This window comes from Gobio gobio, assembly GCF_949357685.1.
Source record: "Gobio gobio genome assembly, chromosome: 20".
In the NCBI taxonomy this organism is placed as follows: Eukaryota; Metazoa; Chordata; class Actinopteri; order Cypriniformes; family Gobionidae; genus Gobio; species Gobio gobio.
In genome coordinates this window covers 22287070-22300857 of record NC_137113.1, presented here as the reverse complement: position 1 = coordinate 22300857, position 13788 = coordinate 22287070, and the positions used below count along the sequence as shown (strand labels likewise).

Sequence of the window (13788 nt, the reverse complement as noted above, 5' to 3'; positions counted from 1 at the left end):
TTGAGTTTTTCCTAATCTATAACTGGGATGAAGCTATATGAGATGAAAGAGACTGGTTGCTGCCAGTTTGTTAGTAGCATATTAATTAGGCCTACCAAAGTTAACAGTAATCCTTTTTTCATCAAAGTTCAGAAAGATATAAAAGCGAAGCATCAGTCGTACTAACATAACAGAATGGCTCATTGGACGGCTGTGAGAAGCTAGCAAAAATCGTCTGTTTTGCTTTCTGTCCTTAAAAGATGAATTGAATGGGTTCATAATAATAATCATTAGATGTATTGATAGAGATATTGTGCTTTTTGAAAGTTTTTAGGCTTCTATCAACTTTCAATTCATCAGAGAATCCTGCCTGTAATTATTAAAATATTATGCAGCACAACTGTTTTCATCATTGATAATAATAAGAAATAGTTCTTGAACACCAGCATATTAGAATGATTTCTGAAGGATCATGTGACACTGAAGAATTCAGCTTTGACATCACAAAAATAAAATGAAATTTAAAACATATTCAAATAGAAAACAATTCATTTAAATTGTAAGAATATTTCAGTTTTACTGCATTTTTGATCAAACAAATCCCACTTTGGTGAGCAAAGAGACATAATAGATATAACAATACTATAATAAACACATTTGCATAAACACATATCTAAATGGTGGCTTACCATAGACTGCTATTATTTTCAAATAAATCGAATTAAATACATCTTATACATAAATCTTAACTACTGACTAACATTATTTGTTACATTTCCAGGAACATTTTTCAGCAATTTAGTCTGCAAAATATGACAAAATACTCACACACATAGTGTTTATATCTAGTCAAGTCACCTTCATTTATATAGCGCTTTTTACAATAGAGACTGTTTCAAAGCAGCTTTACAGTGATAACAGGAAATGAGTTCAACAAAGATTGTTTTGGCTGCACAGCAACTCTAGAAAATTGTTATTGTCCAGCTTAAGTAAGTTTTTAATGGATACATTTCCAAATTCAAAATCATTAGTTATTAACTTAGGGTCCGCTTTCACGTTTTCAACTGAAAAAATAAAAAGTTTAATTTACATGACAATGGCATTTTGGCGGCCTGATAACGCAAACTTTGAGAAACTTTTTTTTTACGATACCGTAATCTTTACTGATATATCTATCAGGTTATTCAACTGTAAAAAAATAAAAAAATAAACAATAAAAATAAATGCATATAAACCTTTGATTATGAATACATATATACATTTTTTGTAAAAATAAATAAATAAATACATTTTGAATCACATTTAGGGAATGTTCATGGCTGAAAAAATGTCCTTCTGTTCAAACCAAACCTACGTTTACTGATATTTATTATGTCTGTTCCTGATTTACTTTTTTTTTTTTTGTCACCTCTCTTCTTCCCTGAGTCTCTGTCTACTTTCGTCTTTATTTCTTCTCTCTGTTCCCTTACATTTTAACAACTTAATTTGTTATAATCACAGACATTCCAGTGCCTCTACTAACATCTTATATTTTTTGTTTTGTTTTTCTTTTTCGTTTGGCTGACAAAAGTTGCATTGCTGAAAGCTGACTTGCAAGGTAGATAGCAATATGTGTGTCTTAACCGATGCCCCCTCCTCCCTTCCTCCAGTGTGACCGTCTGATGTCGTAGATCACGTTTGCCCAGCAGCCGGTCTAGTAACTCCATCACCGTGAATACAAGCACCGTCCGCACACCTTGTATTTACAGCCCCCCGGTCTTAAAATGTCTCAGAGTGTCCTGTGTCATAGTTTTCCCTCACTTACCCATCACTTCTCTTTTCATTGGAGCGTACATCTGTTCTGTTGTTTACTGGAGGCATGCGTCCCCCCTTCCCTCTTCCGACAGTGCCCCCCCCCCCCCCCCACCCCCCCACCCACTGCATGCAGTCTCAACTCCTTCCACACAAAAATGCGACGGAAATAGTCTGTAGCCTTTACTCCCGATAAGGGCCTTAAAACTAGGTGGAATTTCCCAAGTGGTTAGGGAATCTCTCCCGTGAGTTCGAAGCCAGATTACTCCGCTCAGATATATACCACTTGCTTTGAGAGAATCTCGTCGGGGGAACGAGCCAACCCTCTGTTTCTCTGCCCGAGACTTTAAATGAGCTTCGCTCAGACAGATCAGGTAAGACAGGAGGAGCGGCGCTCATCTGGATCGCACCGGCGGCTGTCGTAGTGTTTCTCTCTCTCTCTCCTCCTCCTTCTCCCTGCCAGACTCGCTTCACTTCCGAGTCAAGTGGCCAAGCTGCAAATGTGCGACTGATTGGCCAAATGGCTGAGTGATGGAGAGGAGGGAGCGTCTGAGGGCCAGGGGCCTGTTTTACATGCCGGCTGAAGTAATGAGAGAAATGAGAACAGAAGTGTTTCCGCAGGCTGTAATATGCCTGGCCCGTCGCCCCGTCGCTTCGCTTCTCTAGACCGAACACAAAATGAGCTGTTCCAGACGGCCCCCATTTATCTTACAGCCCCGAGTCCCTAGGGAGTGCTGCTGCTTTAAACTCACCTCAGCAATACTTGGAGCAGATGTTATTATCACACAGGGGCCTGTATTATTACTGCAGCCAATACACTGCACATTACCGCCAATGCTACTCTGTCACAGCCTCTGGTACAATGCTTGGATTGCACTTTAAAATCAAGTCACCTGTCCACATTTAATGTCTTCTTGAGTAATAAGACCGATTAAAGGCGCACTCAGTGATTTTTTTTTTTTAAACCTTTGTTAAAAAGTTTTACACTTGAAGAAATGAAAACCATGTACACTCACATGAGATGAAGACTCCAGTCATATCGGTCGAATAAAATCCTCACGGGGGCGGACATGTTGAGATCGATTTATCTTGGTAACCTCCCAATTATTATATACTTTTACTTGTGGAATAAATTAATCATGACTGACTGCAAATTACATTTACTACAGATATATATATATTTGTATATATATTTTTTTTTTTTTGTGTAATGCTAAAGTACCTTTCAAAATTTGGGGTCAGTAACTAAATAGTAGTTTTTTTTATTTTAAGAAATTAATATTAAAATTCAGCCAGGATAGATTAAATTGATCAAAAGTGACAGTAAAGATGTGTATAGATTTCGATTTTCAAATAAATGCTGATCTATTTAATATTCTATTCATCAAAGAAACCTGGAAAAGTAAATTACAGTTCCCAGCAACATTTTAAGCAGCACAACTGTTTTCAATGTTGATAATATGATGATAATGATAAGAAATATGTCTTGAGTACAAAATCAGCATATTAGAATGATTTCTAAAGGATCAGGTGATGCTGAAAATTGAGCTTTGCCATCACAGGAATAAATTACCTTTTGAAATGCATTAAAACATAAAATAATTGTAATATTTCAGTTTTTAATTAAAAAATGTATTAAATGCAGCCTTGGTGAGCATAAGAAGTTTTTTTTTTAGTTTTTTTTTTTTTACACGTACTGACCCCAAATGTTTACACGGTAGTGTACATCTAAACCACTAGGTGTCAGTATAAGTCCAAAAGGGCATCTAAATATGACTACTTCCCCACTAATATACAGTATTTTGCAAAAGGCAGTATGTCAAATGAGTAGTATGTCCGATAGTATTCATGAAACTGCCCGGTGTGCATCTAGTGGACACTTTATTATTGTATCATATTCATAAATGGCAGGGAACAGCGACACAGCCAACGTCATATGTCATTGTCAACATACCGGATTGTATTAATACTAAACATATGCATCATTTTAGAATGTACTTTTTAACACCATGAAGTAATTTCATCAAATGCAGTACATACTCATTTTGGAGCATGTGCAACACTTAAAAAAATGACTGAGTGTACCTTATAAGCTCTGTTTTGTACAGGACTTTATTCAAAGATAATGACAGAAAGTTAGCTAAAAATAAGCACACTAATTATGGATATGTAATCACACTGAAATGGAAAAGATTTATATGTTTTTCTTTTACAGAAGTAATATTTGAATGTAACACATTTGTGCGCATTTGGAATATATTTAGGTTGTATTTTCTCCACCCAATTCAGATCCCTAAAGAGTTTTAAAACAGAAGATTTTGTCCTCACTTGTAGTTGTTTTTTTCATCTGTGGGGAATGAGCAGATGGGACGGTTCTGTGTGGCTGTTTCTGCTGCAATAAAAGCCTTTCTCTAGTCTGGATTTTATGTTGTGAAGGGGCTGTTCATTTATATACCCTTCTCTTTTTCTTTTTGTCTGTTTGTTTCTCTCTCTCTCTCTCTCTTTCTCTCTCTACTCTGTCAACGGTCTCTTCAGGCCCCAGCACTACCTGTCAAGAGGATTCCTGCTCCAATCAGGGCGTGTGTCTGCAGCAGTGGGAGGGCTTCAGTTGCGACTGCAGCATGACATCATTTGGAGGGCCGCTCTGCAATGACCGTGAGTCTATCACCTCTCCTGCTTTTCAACTACTGTAGAAAAACCCAACGCACTGATCCAGAACCACCCAAATTGGTTTGTCAGTGGGTGAGAGCACTTGTGCAGCTATTATTTATGGTATTCTTAAAACATCAGCCATTTTTATAGCTATTGTATTTTCAGAAAATGGTATTGAATATGTAAACTGTGAAAAATAAACACAGACCAATTTATATTCAAACCTCATGCACTACTTACTACAAAGACTGAGATCAAAAGATATGAGATTCCACTGATGCATCAGATGTGACATGTCACATCGAATTAAAATGGAATCTCAGTGACCCTTAGAAAATGTCTATTTTCAGAACAGAATACTAGCGTACTGCATACTACACAGAATACACCACATAATCCCAGTACCGTACTGTGCAATTGGTACGTTTATGTGTTTTGAACAATAAACATTTTAAAAAGTAATATGCTACATGAGAGTAAGTCCAGTTATCACCTCAGAAAAACAGTTATTTTGCATTGATAAAATGTGTTCCATATAAATGGTTATTTATTTTGCTTTTAAGATAAAATCATGGCTGATATTAACGATGGTTTATTTTTCACAACCAGTGTTAATTTGAAATTATTGCAGCCATTATACACATTAGCAAATATAAAAGTTCATCCTGTTTTATGTATACAGGACAATTTATATCAACCATAATATATGTACTGATCATACTGCGCAGAAAACGGTATCCCTCAATAAAAAAAAGACGTTTTTAAACATGATTGAGTTAAAAATGTCAAATCCTTTTTTTATTTCAAGATGATAACTTATTCAAGATGCAACATGGGTGACATTATGTGACAATGTTGGTACTAAAGACTGTTTCATTGACTAATTTTAAAGAAATGTAAGCATTATACAGTCTATAACCTTCAGTAAATAACCTAGTATTCCTTTCTGAAAATAGTCATTTTGTGCTTGCATGCACACTGCCAAAATAGTGCAGTCTTCTGCTACACCACTAGAGGGAGTTAGTGGACAGTGCATAGCTGGAATCTGCAGCGTTACATATCACAATATACTACGGTGACAAAAAACAGGCTTATTAGATTCATGGATATGAATTATAGCTAGAGGAAACAAGTGTTCTTGGATTTGTGTGTGTGGGCATTTATGAATGGGTTTGTAATATTGAGCTGTATCGCAAGAAGAGCATTGACTGAATTTGGTGTGAAAAGCCCCAGTGCTCGTTGCCTGTGAAAGTGCTGAGTGCCAGGAATCGGAGGCAGAGTGAAAGTCCTTGAGATGGTTTACGGAGAAGATCTATTACAGGCTCAAGCCATGCACAGCTAATCCATTCTGCGGGTTTGCCAAACTGATAAGAGCCCGCCTTTGTTCAGGAGGAAGAAACCACATAGACGGCTTGCATTACATCATCCGCATCCCCACACCTCGCTGGAATCTATTTAGTGTGTGTTTTTAAATGAGAACGGGAGAAGAAGATAGGGTCGCTTTCATCCCCCCCCCCCATATATACAGTGATATTCAGTTTGATAAATGGAATACATTGGTGGATTTTCACACTTCACATTTGTTATTGTATGTAAGCCCATGGGTTAATGATTACAGGCTGAATCCATATTTTACTGTGCACTTATTTGTGCAAGGAACTGTACACAATATTAATGTCCCTACACGGTCTTATGCCCATGCGCACACATATACACTGGCTCATTTAGATGTGTATAAGCCCATTCAAGCCCAGTGACCATCAGGCCGTGAAGGCAGTGCAAAGAGAAAGAGGCTTTGTCTGAGCATAGTGGCAGAGAGTAAAGCCTGGGTTTGAGGCTCACAATGCAAGCTCTCCCTCTCTCTCTCTCTCACACACACACGCGCACACACACACACACACACACACACACACACACACACACACACACACACACACACACACACACACACACACACACACACACACACACACACACACACACACACACACACACACACACACACACACACACACACACACACACACACACACACGTGTGCACACTGATCAATACACTCCAAGGCTCTGCAGGGGAGGGTGCAGGTTCCAGAATTAACACTTGCCATGCACCAAATGTGAGTAAAAATGGAAAGTTACTGACCAGTGACTTTTTATATGTAAATAAAATATGGTTCAATTAAATATTTTTATACAAACGTGTAGAAAAGTCACCAAAATAAAAATATGAGTAACAAAATTGTAATCTGTTGGTTTTCACTGAGAGATTGATAATATTATTTATATTTTTGATTAATAACATTAATGTTTTATTATAAATAACACAAATATATGATTCCATAAGTATAATTATATAATTTCATATCATTATAATTGTATCATTTCATAAGAAATATTTTTTAGGCTGGTAAAGTTTTCTTAATTTCTATATTTATGCAAGGAAAAAAACTAATTTTAATCTCGTTTTCAATGTGACAAATGTATGCACATTTTAATTATTAATTATTCATACTCATAAAAAAACTGGACTGGACTGAACTGTAGGAAATTTTAGGCTCGTAATTTTCTCTTAATTTTTTTTTTTAAAGCGGAAAAAAACGAAATCTACTTTTCATAATGACAAATGTAGGAATATTTAATTGTGAATAATAATATTTTTTCCATGGCCTGTAACATTAGGCTGGGATATTTTCTACATTACTTCTTCACTGGCATTTGTGGCAGAAGTTCATTTTGAGCGTTGGGTCGGAGCATTTTTCCATTAGTCTCATCAAGCATGGACATTGAATTTCAGATTTGTATGTCTACTATCGACATGAGCAGTTTGGTATGAGCTGGTTATCAAAGAGCACTTCAGAAAACTGTAACTAGCCAGGAGGAATTGCAAGTTCTTCACTGAAAGCAAAACTGATTTGCTCAGTGTGAATGCTATTAATGACGCAGAGCGCAGATAATAGATGGATGAATTACGTGATTAAAAAATGACCACAGCTATAGAGAAAAACGTGACGAGAAATGTGATATTAAATCTGATGAATCGCACTATTTATGATGGCAATGTGCTCGCCTGTTCTCTTACCGAACAATATGTGTTTAAAGACGTGCTTCATTTTTAATTAGCTTTTTGCTTATCGAAGATCTTGTTTCTTAATAAACAACATCCAATCGGTTACTGGAGCATCATGGGTGGGGGTTGATGCATGCTTCCTGTAGTCAATGGATGAGGAATATGATTGTGCGGTTTACTATTTATTTGTTCTCTTTTCACGTTGTGAATCATTCCTCCTTTCTTAAAAAAACAAACAAAAACAGGGCAGAACAACAGAACATAATACAATTCAACACAAAAGCTGGGGCGAAACGAGAGGACGGAAAAACAGACCTTTCCACTTATGTCTCCCCTACTGTTTAAAATACTTGAAACCTTTTTTCCTCCGCAGAATGGAAGCACCAGTATTAAAACATGCTCTACTTCCTTTGAATCTGCTTTTGAGGTCAGCTGAAAAAAGAAATGGATTGGCTCAAACATGTGACTGCCGGAGAATGGCGAGGGTCCTCTGCTCAAAGCGACACCCAGCCTTCACCGTTAGGTGGCAGCCTTGTAAACAGAAACTGAAGCACATGCTCATTTTGCAGAAGGGGTTCTCGCATTCTTTTAATATCTCAGAAAACAATTAGCTCACTATGAATGCAGCAGACTGGTTTCCAAATAATTTCGTAGACCTCCGGAGCTGTGATGTGATGTTTCATTATGTACAACACTGGGTATTGCTAAAGTCACAGTGATAAAATTGTCTTCCAAATAGAGCAGATTCGGTTCCTTCTGGAGTCTGTCTTTGAGCCCCTGGCGAGGCGGCTCTGATCACCCGGCTTTGTCAACTTTAATTATACAGTGCTAACGATGCTCAAAGCTGAGAGGAGGGAGAAGCACCAATCTCCTTGTGAGAGAGGAGATGACACCAGTGTCACTTTTAGAGCGTCTTTCTTCACACTCCAACTGCAGTCTCTATGGAGAAGCACACCTGCAGACTTCCTCCCATAACCCACACACGCACAACATGGGGTGCGCATTAGGGAGAGGGTGAAACTGGCACAGTCACCATAGATAATCATTTTGTATGTTCTTTTCTTTTGTTTCATTTGTTAGTGAAAAACTCACACTAACAAAACAGAGATTTAGGGGTTTTGACTGAAGACACGGCTCATTTGCACACCACCATTCCACTTTCCAGTAGAACAGACCAGTGGTTCTCAACTACCGGATTGTGACCGGTCGCTAAATGCTAACCATATGATTGTCGATAAAGGCAATAAGTCATTCCAAACCTGCGTGATTTTTTTTTTTTCTTCGATGGCACACGAAGAAAATGTTTTTCTGGTTTTTGTCCATACAATGGAAGCCAGTGGGGTTCAACATTGTTTTGTACTCCGTTGACTTTAATTGTATGGACAAAAAGAGATTAAGTGCCAGATTTACTAACAGCTTGCGCCAGAGTAAAACCTCTTTTGGCCTTAAAAAGCTACCGTCAGGATTTATTAAAAACGTTGAAAAGGTGTTGTCAGGGTCATTTTTGCGGCTGACCTTATTGCATATGCATTTGTAGGAGTTTCCCTTTCAGATGCAAAATTTATGGGAGGAGAGTATTTAAATGAATCATGCAAGGTGATTTACTAAGATTTCTGTTAGTCAATTTACTGGTATTTGTCCCGTTATTTACCGCCCAAAAACAGGTGCTAATTTGCGCTTCTCTTGGTGGATCGCGTTTATCATTATGGAAAAGATCCGGCTGCGTCTGTGTTCTTTAATTTGCATGTCGTCAGTAGATCATGCGTAGAACTTTCAACTCCCATCAGCGCTTTTTTGGGATTGCGCTCTCACGCTAATATCTTAAAGCTAAATATCTTACTTTGTGTTCCACAGAAGAAATAAAGTCATACAGGTCTGGAATTATATCAGGGTGAATTAATGATGTCAGAATTTATATATATTTGTGTTAACTGTACCTTTAAGTAAACGTGTTGACGTCAAAATCTAGGCTTCCATCTAAGCAGTATTTTGACTTATTATACATGTCTCTTGGTACCAACTACACAAATGAGACAGATGGTAACACGATCAGGTTGCCTGACTTGCCCTCATTTTCAAAAACTGTAAAATTAATCAATTTCGCCACCAAATTTGGGTTAAGCAGCAAAATCAGGTGAGAACCATTGTGTTAGTTGAATTGAAAACAAAACGTCAAACTATAAAACCATATCTTAAGCCTTGCAGCTATTGTTGCATCTTGCAAGTAAGGAAAGACTGCTATTGAATGAAGCCAGGCGCTGTCCGTGGTGCTGAAACGCACCCAATGACTGTCCTGCCAGTGAGAGAACTCATTTGGCTACACAATGGCCGAAGAGGGAGGAGTATATCCAGGTTTGACTAGTTTGTGAAGGGAGAGGGAGCCCACACTCTCTGAATTCTTGCTGGACTCTCTTCGAGCCACCCCTTTGTCAAGGAGAAACGAAGACAGGAAGAGAGAACGAACGATTAGGAGGACGAGACACGAGATCCCCCCCTTCCACAGCTGCACGCGCCTCCCTGATGAACGAGGGGGAGGGAGAGAGAAAAAGAGGGGGAGGAAAACTCAGCCAAGCCTCACCGTTTTCTGTTTCCCCTTCTCTACATTCAGAGAGTCTTTTCCTCTAAGCATGCTGCTTAGGAACGCTTCCACTACAGAGGCGCTGTGAGAAGTGCGAGAAGAGGAAGGACTTTCTTCATGCTGACATTTTCAGAAACTCTGACCGCCCTTTTCACATGAGGAGCACTTGACCACTCTTGCCCTGTCTTGGTTCTCTCTTTCTGTTCTCCTTTGGTGTGTCTTCTAATGTTTCCTCTGAGGCAGTGCGGTCTCAGCCAGCCAGCCAGCCAGCCAGCCAGCCAGCAGCAGCTCTTGTGTGGTGTGTGTGAGAGAGTGTGTTTGTCGTTTGGGGAGGGGGAGAGGCACTCTGTATTGAGTTAAATGCTGCAGCGGCGATCTCGTCTTGTGTGTGCCATCGCTTCTGGTAGTCTCCCCGCTCCTCTCCTGTTCTCTCAACGGGGATAACGAGGGATGCAGCCTTGTCTTCATGGGATACAGCTGGGATTCAGGCGATAGAGTGCACTGGAATAGTCCAGGACTGCTGGGAGGTCTGTAACAAAGGCTGCTCGCTCTTTTCTCCCTCTTTTCCAATACACCACTACCTTACTGGAGTACTGGATCGGATTCCGTGGTTTCTTTTCTTCTTCTCCTGAAGGATTTTGTGTTTTTGAATACCACCAGGAGAGGAATTTAATCCAGGATCATTATCTGAAGTTTACCTCTTCTGTGCTGCTCTTTTTTTTTCCGAATCCATACCCCGGAGAACTCTGTGGAAGTTCCCTCTCCATGTGGATTCAGCACATGCTGATGTTCTGCCTCTCCATCAGTGATTGGGCTGTTGCATGGTCAGGATCCGAGGCTTGAGCAGGACATGGGTCGCCAGGTGGTTTGAGGACGCCCCCCTTTAAAGTCCTTGCGCTCCGGTAGCATGCTGCGTCTGTGGCCCGGCGGGGCTCCTGGTGGTCTTGCTTCCATCCTGCTCCGCGTCAACCTGCGCCTGGCTCTCTGGCTGCCACCGCTGACTCTGGGGTCAGCCCTGGCTCTGGCAGAGGGGCCTGGGGAGCTGTATGTCCCTCAACATATGCCTCATCACCTCGTGCCTGCCGCCAGATCTCACGCCCCCCTGCGGGCAGGACATGGTGCGTACCTTATTCGACTGCCACATTCACCCTCTCACCGCTGTGCCATTCGGTAACCTTTCATTCCTAGAGCTTCTGCTTTCTGTGTGTCGAGATTTCTGCATAAGAAACAATATCATGCTCTTGCAATCTCATGGTAATTGTCGGAGGTCTATGAGTGTACTTGCGCAATTATGTGGTCAGGATGCAAATGCGATCTTTAAGAGGTGTTTGTGAACATTATGCAGATGCATTATGCAGAGTACAAATGTTGAGAGCATAATGTTGGCTGCACCACAATCACTTAGCGATTGAGCCTCCAGTTACGCTGACTGCGCTCGAATACATGTGTCTCTTTGTAATTTCTAGGGGCCATTGAGGGGGCTGTGTTTATATAAGCACGGGGGCCACATCCTTAACCTCTCCTGTTTGAAAGGCCACATCCATTCACGCTGACTCAAGCTGACCTTTGACATGATGGAATTATATTCAAATTACATCGTGGTCACCGTACCATGTTGTGTGTGTGTGGATTTAATTCAGCGAACCAGCTAAATTGAATGTATTAGGTCTAGAAGGGGCAGGCTTTTATGCGACTGTAAGACCCCAGGGCCATCCAGCGATTTCTACACTGGTGCACCCCCCCCCCCCCCCCCCCCCCACACACACACACACACACGCACACGCACACACACACACACACTTCCTTAGAAACTCTATTACCTCTACATTGCCGTTAAATCCCACTGGCCACTGCTCCTGAGACCGGTATACAGTGTAAATTGAACACCTTCTGCTTTATTGCACCAGATTTCCCCCCCAGTTTGTGTTGTAATGTCTCGTTGCGGCCGGCTGTTTAAAACTATCAGAGCGATTTCCACGCTGTGTGTGCAGAGGGGCTTGAGCTGTCAGTATGTGATCCACTGCACTTATATAACGAGACCTGGCTGCCTCTCAGCATTATCCTCACAGATTATGCTTTGATAAAAAAACACACACTATTGAATAGAGGCAGGAGGAAGTGAGCGGAAGCTTGTGAAGTGAGACGAGTCATTTATCATCCTTTCTGAAAGGCTCTTAGTTTTTCTTCTCTACCTCCTTGCCCCTCTCCCTATCACTCTTTCCTTCTGTCTTTGTCATATTCTTCTTTTCTCCGTGTGTGTGTGTGTGTGTGTGTGTGACACAGCTGGCGTCTCTAATGGCAGGGTGTGCTGAGATCACAGAGCCCCGCTGCTCGTATGCGTCCCCCCAGGCAGCGAGGCAGCGCATCAGGGTCCATTGCTTCTGCCTCCGCCCCCCTTCCGGCCAAGCTAATCTAAACCTCTCAAACCTCCGGACCTCTTTTGCCTGAGAATTTTCAGCATCATTGTTCGCAGCTGAGCATAATTCACGAGCTCTGATAATAATAAACTAAAACCAAAGCCGCTTCCAGCTATGTGTCTGCTCTGCTATATTTACAGCACCAGCGGACACCTTCTCAGCCGAACGGCAAATCTCTCCAGCCCTACCTGCTTCCAGCCCTGTTTTAGTATGCCGCGACGAGGAGTTTGAGAACAGCACGAGTTCTGTTGTTGCAGCAAAATTACCATTTAAAAACCATTAACAGTAGGTTATGTGGAGTGCAGAAAAGTGTGTGCGTGCGCCCTTGTCTGTGTGCACCAGTAAATGTGCCCTCTCTCCCACCGAAATGATTGGCCGGGAACTGAAAAGGAAAGCAGAAAGCGAGGCAAATTATCAGAAGTTACCCTGGGCTCCGGCACATTGTTTTTAAAGTCAAACCCATCCCCCTTTTTTCTCTCATTTTGCTGCAGTCTTGCACTTGTATCTCTCCCGTTTTCCCCCAGAGTTACACTGACAAATATAACAGAAGCTACATTTAGGAGTTATACAGTAGAAGAACGCTGCGTTCTCACACCTACAAAAAAATGCAACTTATAGTGTAAAATCGAACAGTGTAGGTTAAACATCACTCCTCCTCATTCTTTAAAAACATGTTTGTGTGAGCGTATGTGTGCCTGCATATGTTTCCGAAGGCTATTAATGAGTTTGCGAGCTGTGCGAGTATGCTGCCTCTCTCTTCTCCATCACTGCAAATCTGAGTAGGATTGGAGTAAGTGAGCTGACGGGGCTGAGTAATCTCCCTCTATCTATTTATCTTTTTTGCCCTCTTTTATGTCAGAGCTATAGTTTGAGAGGCCCGAATTGCTGTAATGAAAGGATAGCGTGGATTTGCTGGTTAATGGTGATGTGCTTGGTTAAATATGATACTCTGAGAGGCTGAGAATTCAAAGCGTAGGCTGTCCTGACTAAGAGGAAGATAGAGGGAATTAAAAGAGGCAAAGGGATGAGCAGAGTGGTCAGAGACTACATGCACTTGGCAGTGATATTCCAGCGGGAACAATACAGCATCTCCAAACACAGCGAGACAATGAGTGACTGCACAGGGCTGCAAGCTGCACTCTATAGTGGGTGCATTGTGTGTGTGTGTGTGTGTGTGTGTGTGTGCAAGTTTATATATGAGAGAGACATATCATCCCCTTGATAGTATAGAGGTGATTGATTCTTTAAATGCTATACACTCTTCTAAGAGAATCTGGAGAAAGAGAGGGAGAGATAGAAGGAACA

At 40.8% G+C, this 13788-nt stretch overlaps 1 protein-coding gene across 7 annotated transcripts in view; it reads left to right on the top strand.

Moving 5' to 3' along the window:
- Window positions 1-13788, top strand: part of nrxn1a (neurexin 1a) — a gene marked incomplete at its 5' end in the record, with an annotated part of 214886 nt that overhangs the window by 139568 nt on the left and 61530 nt on the right. For 5 of the 7 annotated variants that reach the window (XM_079846107.1, XM_079846106.1, XM_079846108.1 and 2 more), the window contains one exon: window positions 4306-4425. In XM_079846107.1, coding sequence (XP_079702233.1) covers window positions 4306-4425 — 120 coding nt within the window. Of the gene's footprint in view, window positions 1-4305; window positions 4426-10973; window positions 11185-13788 lie in introns of those variants that run through there. The other 2 variants (XM_079846112.1, XM_079846111.1) reach the window with 1 other exon arrangement.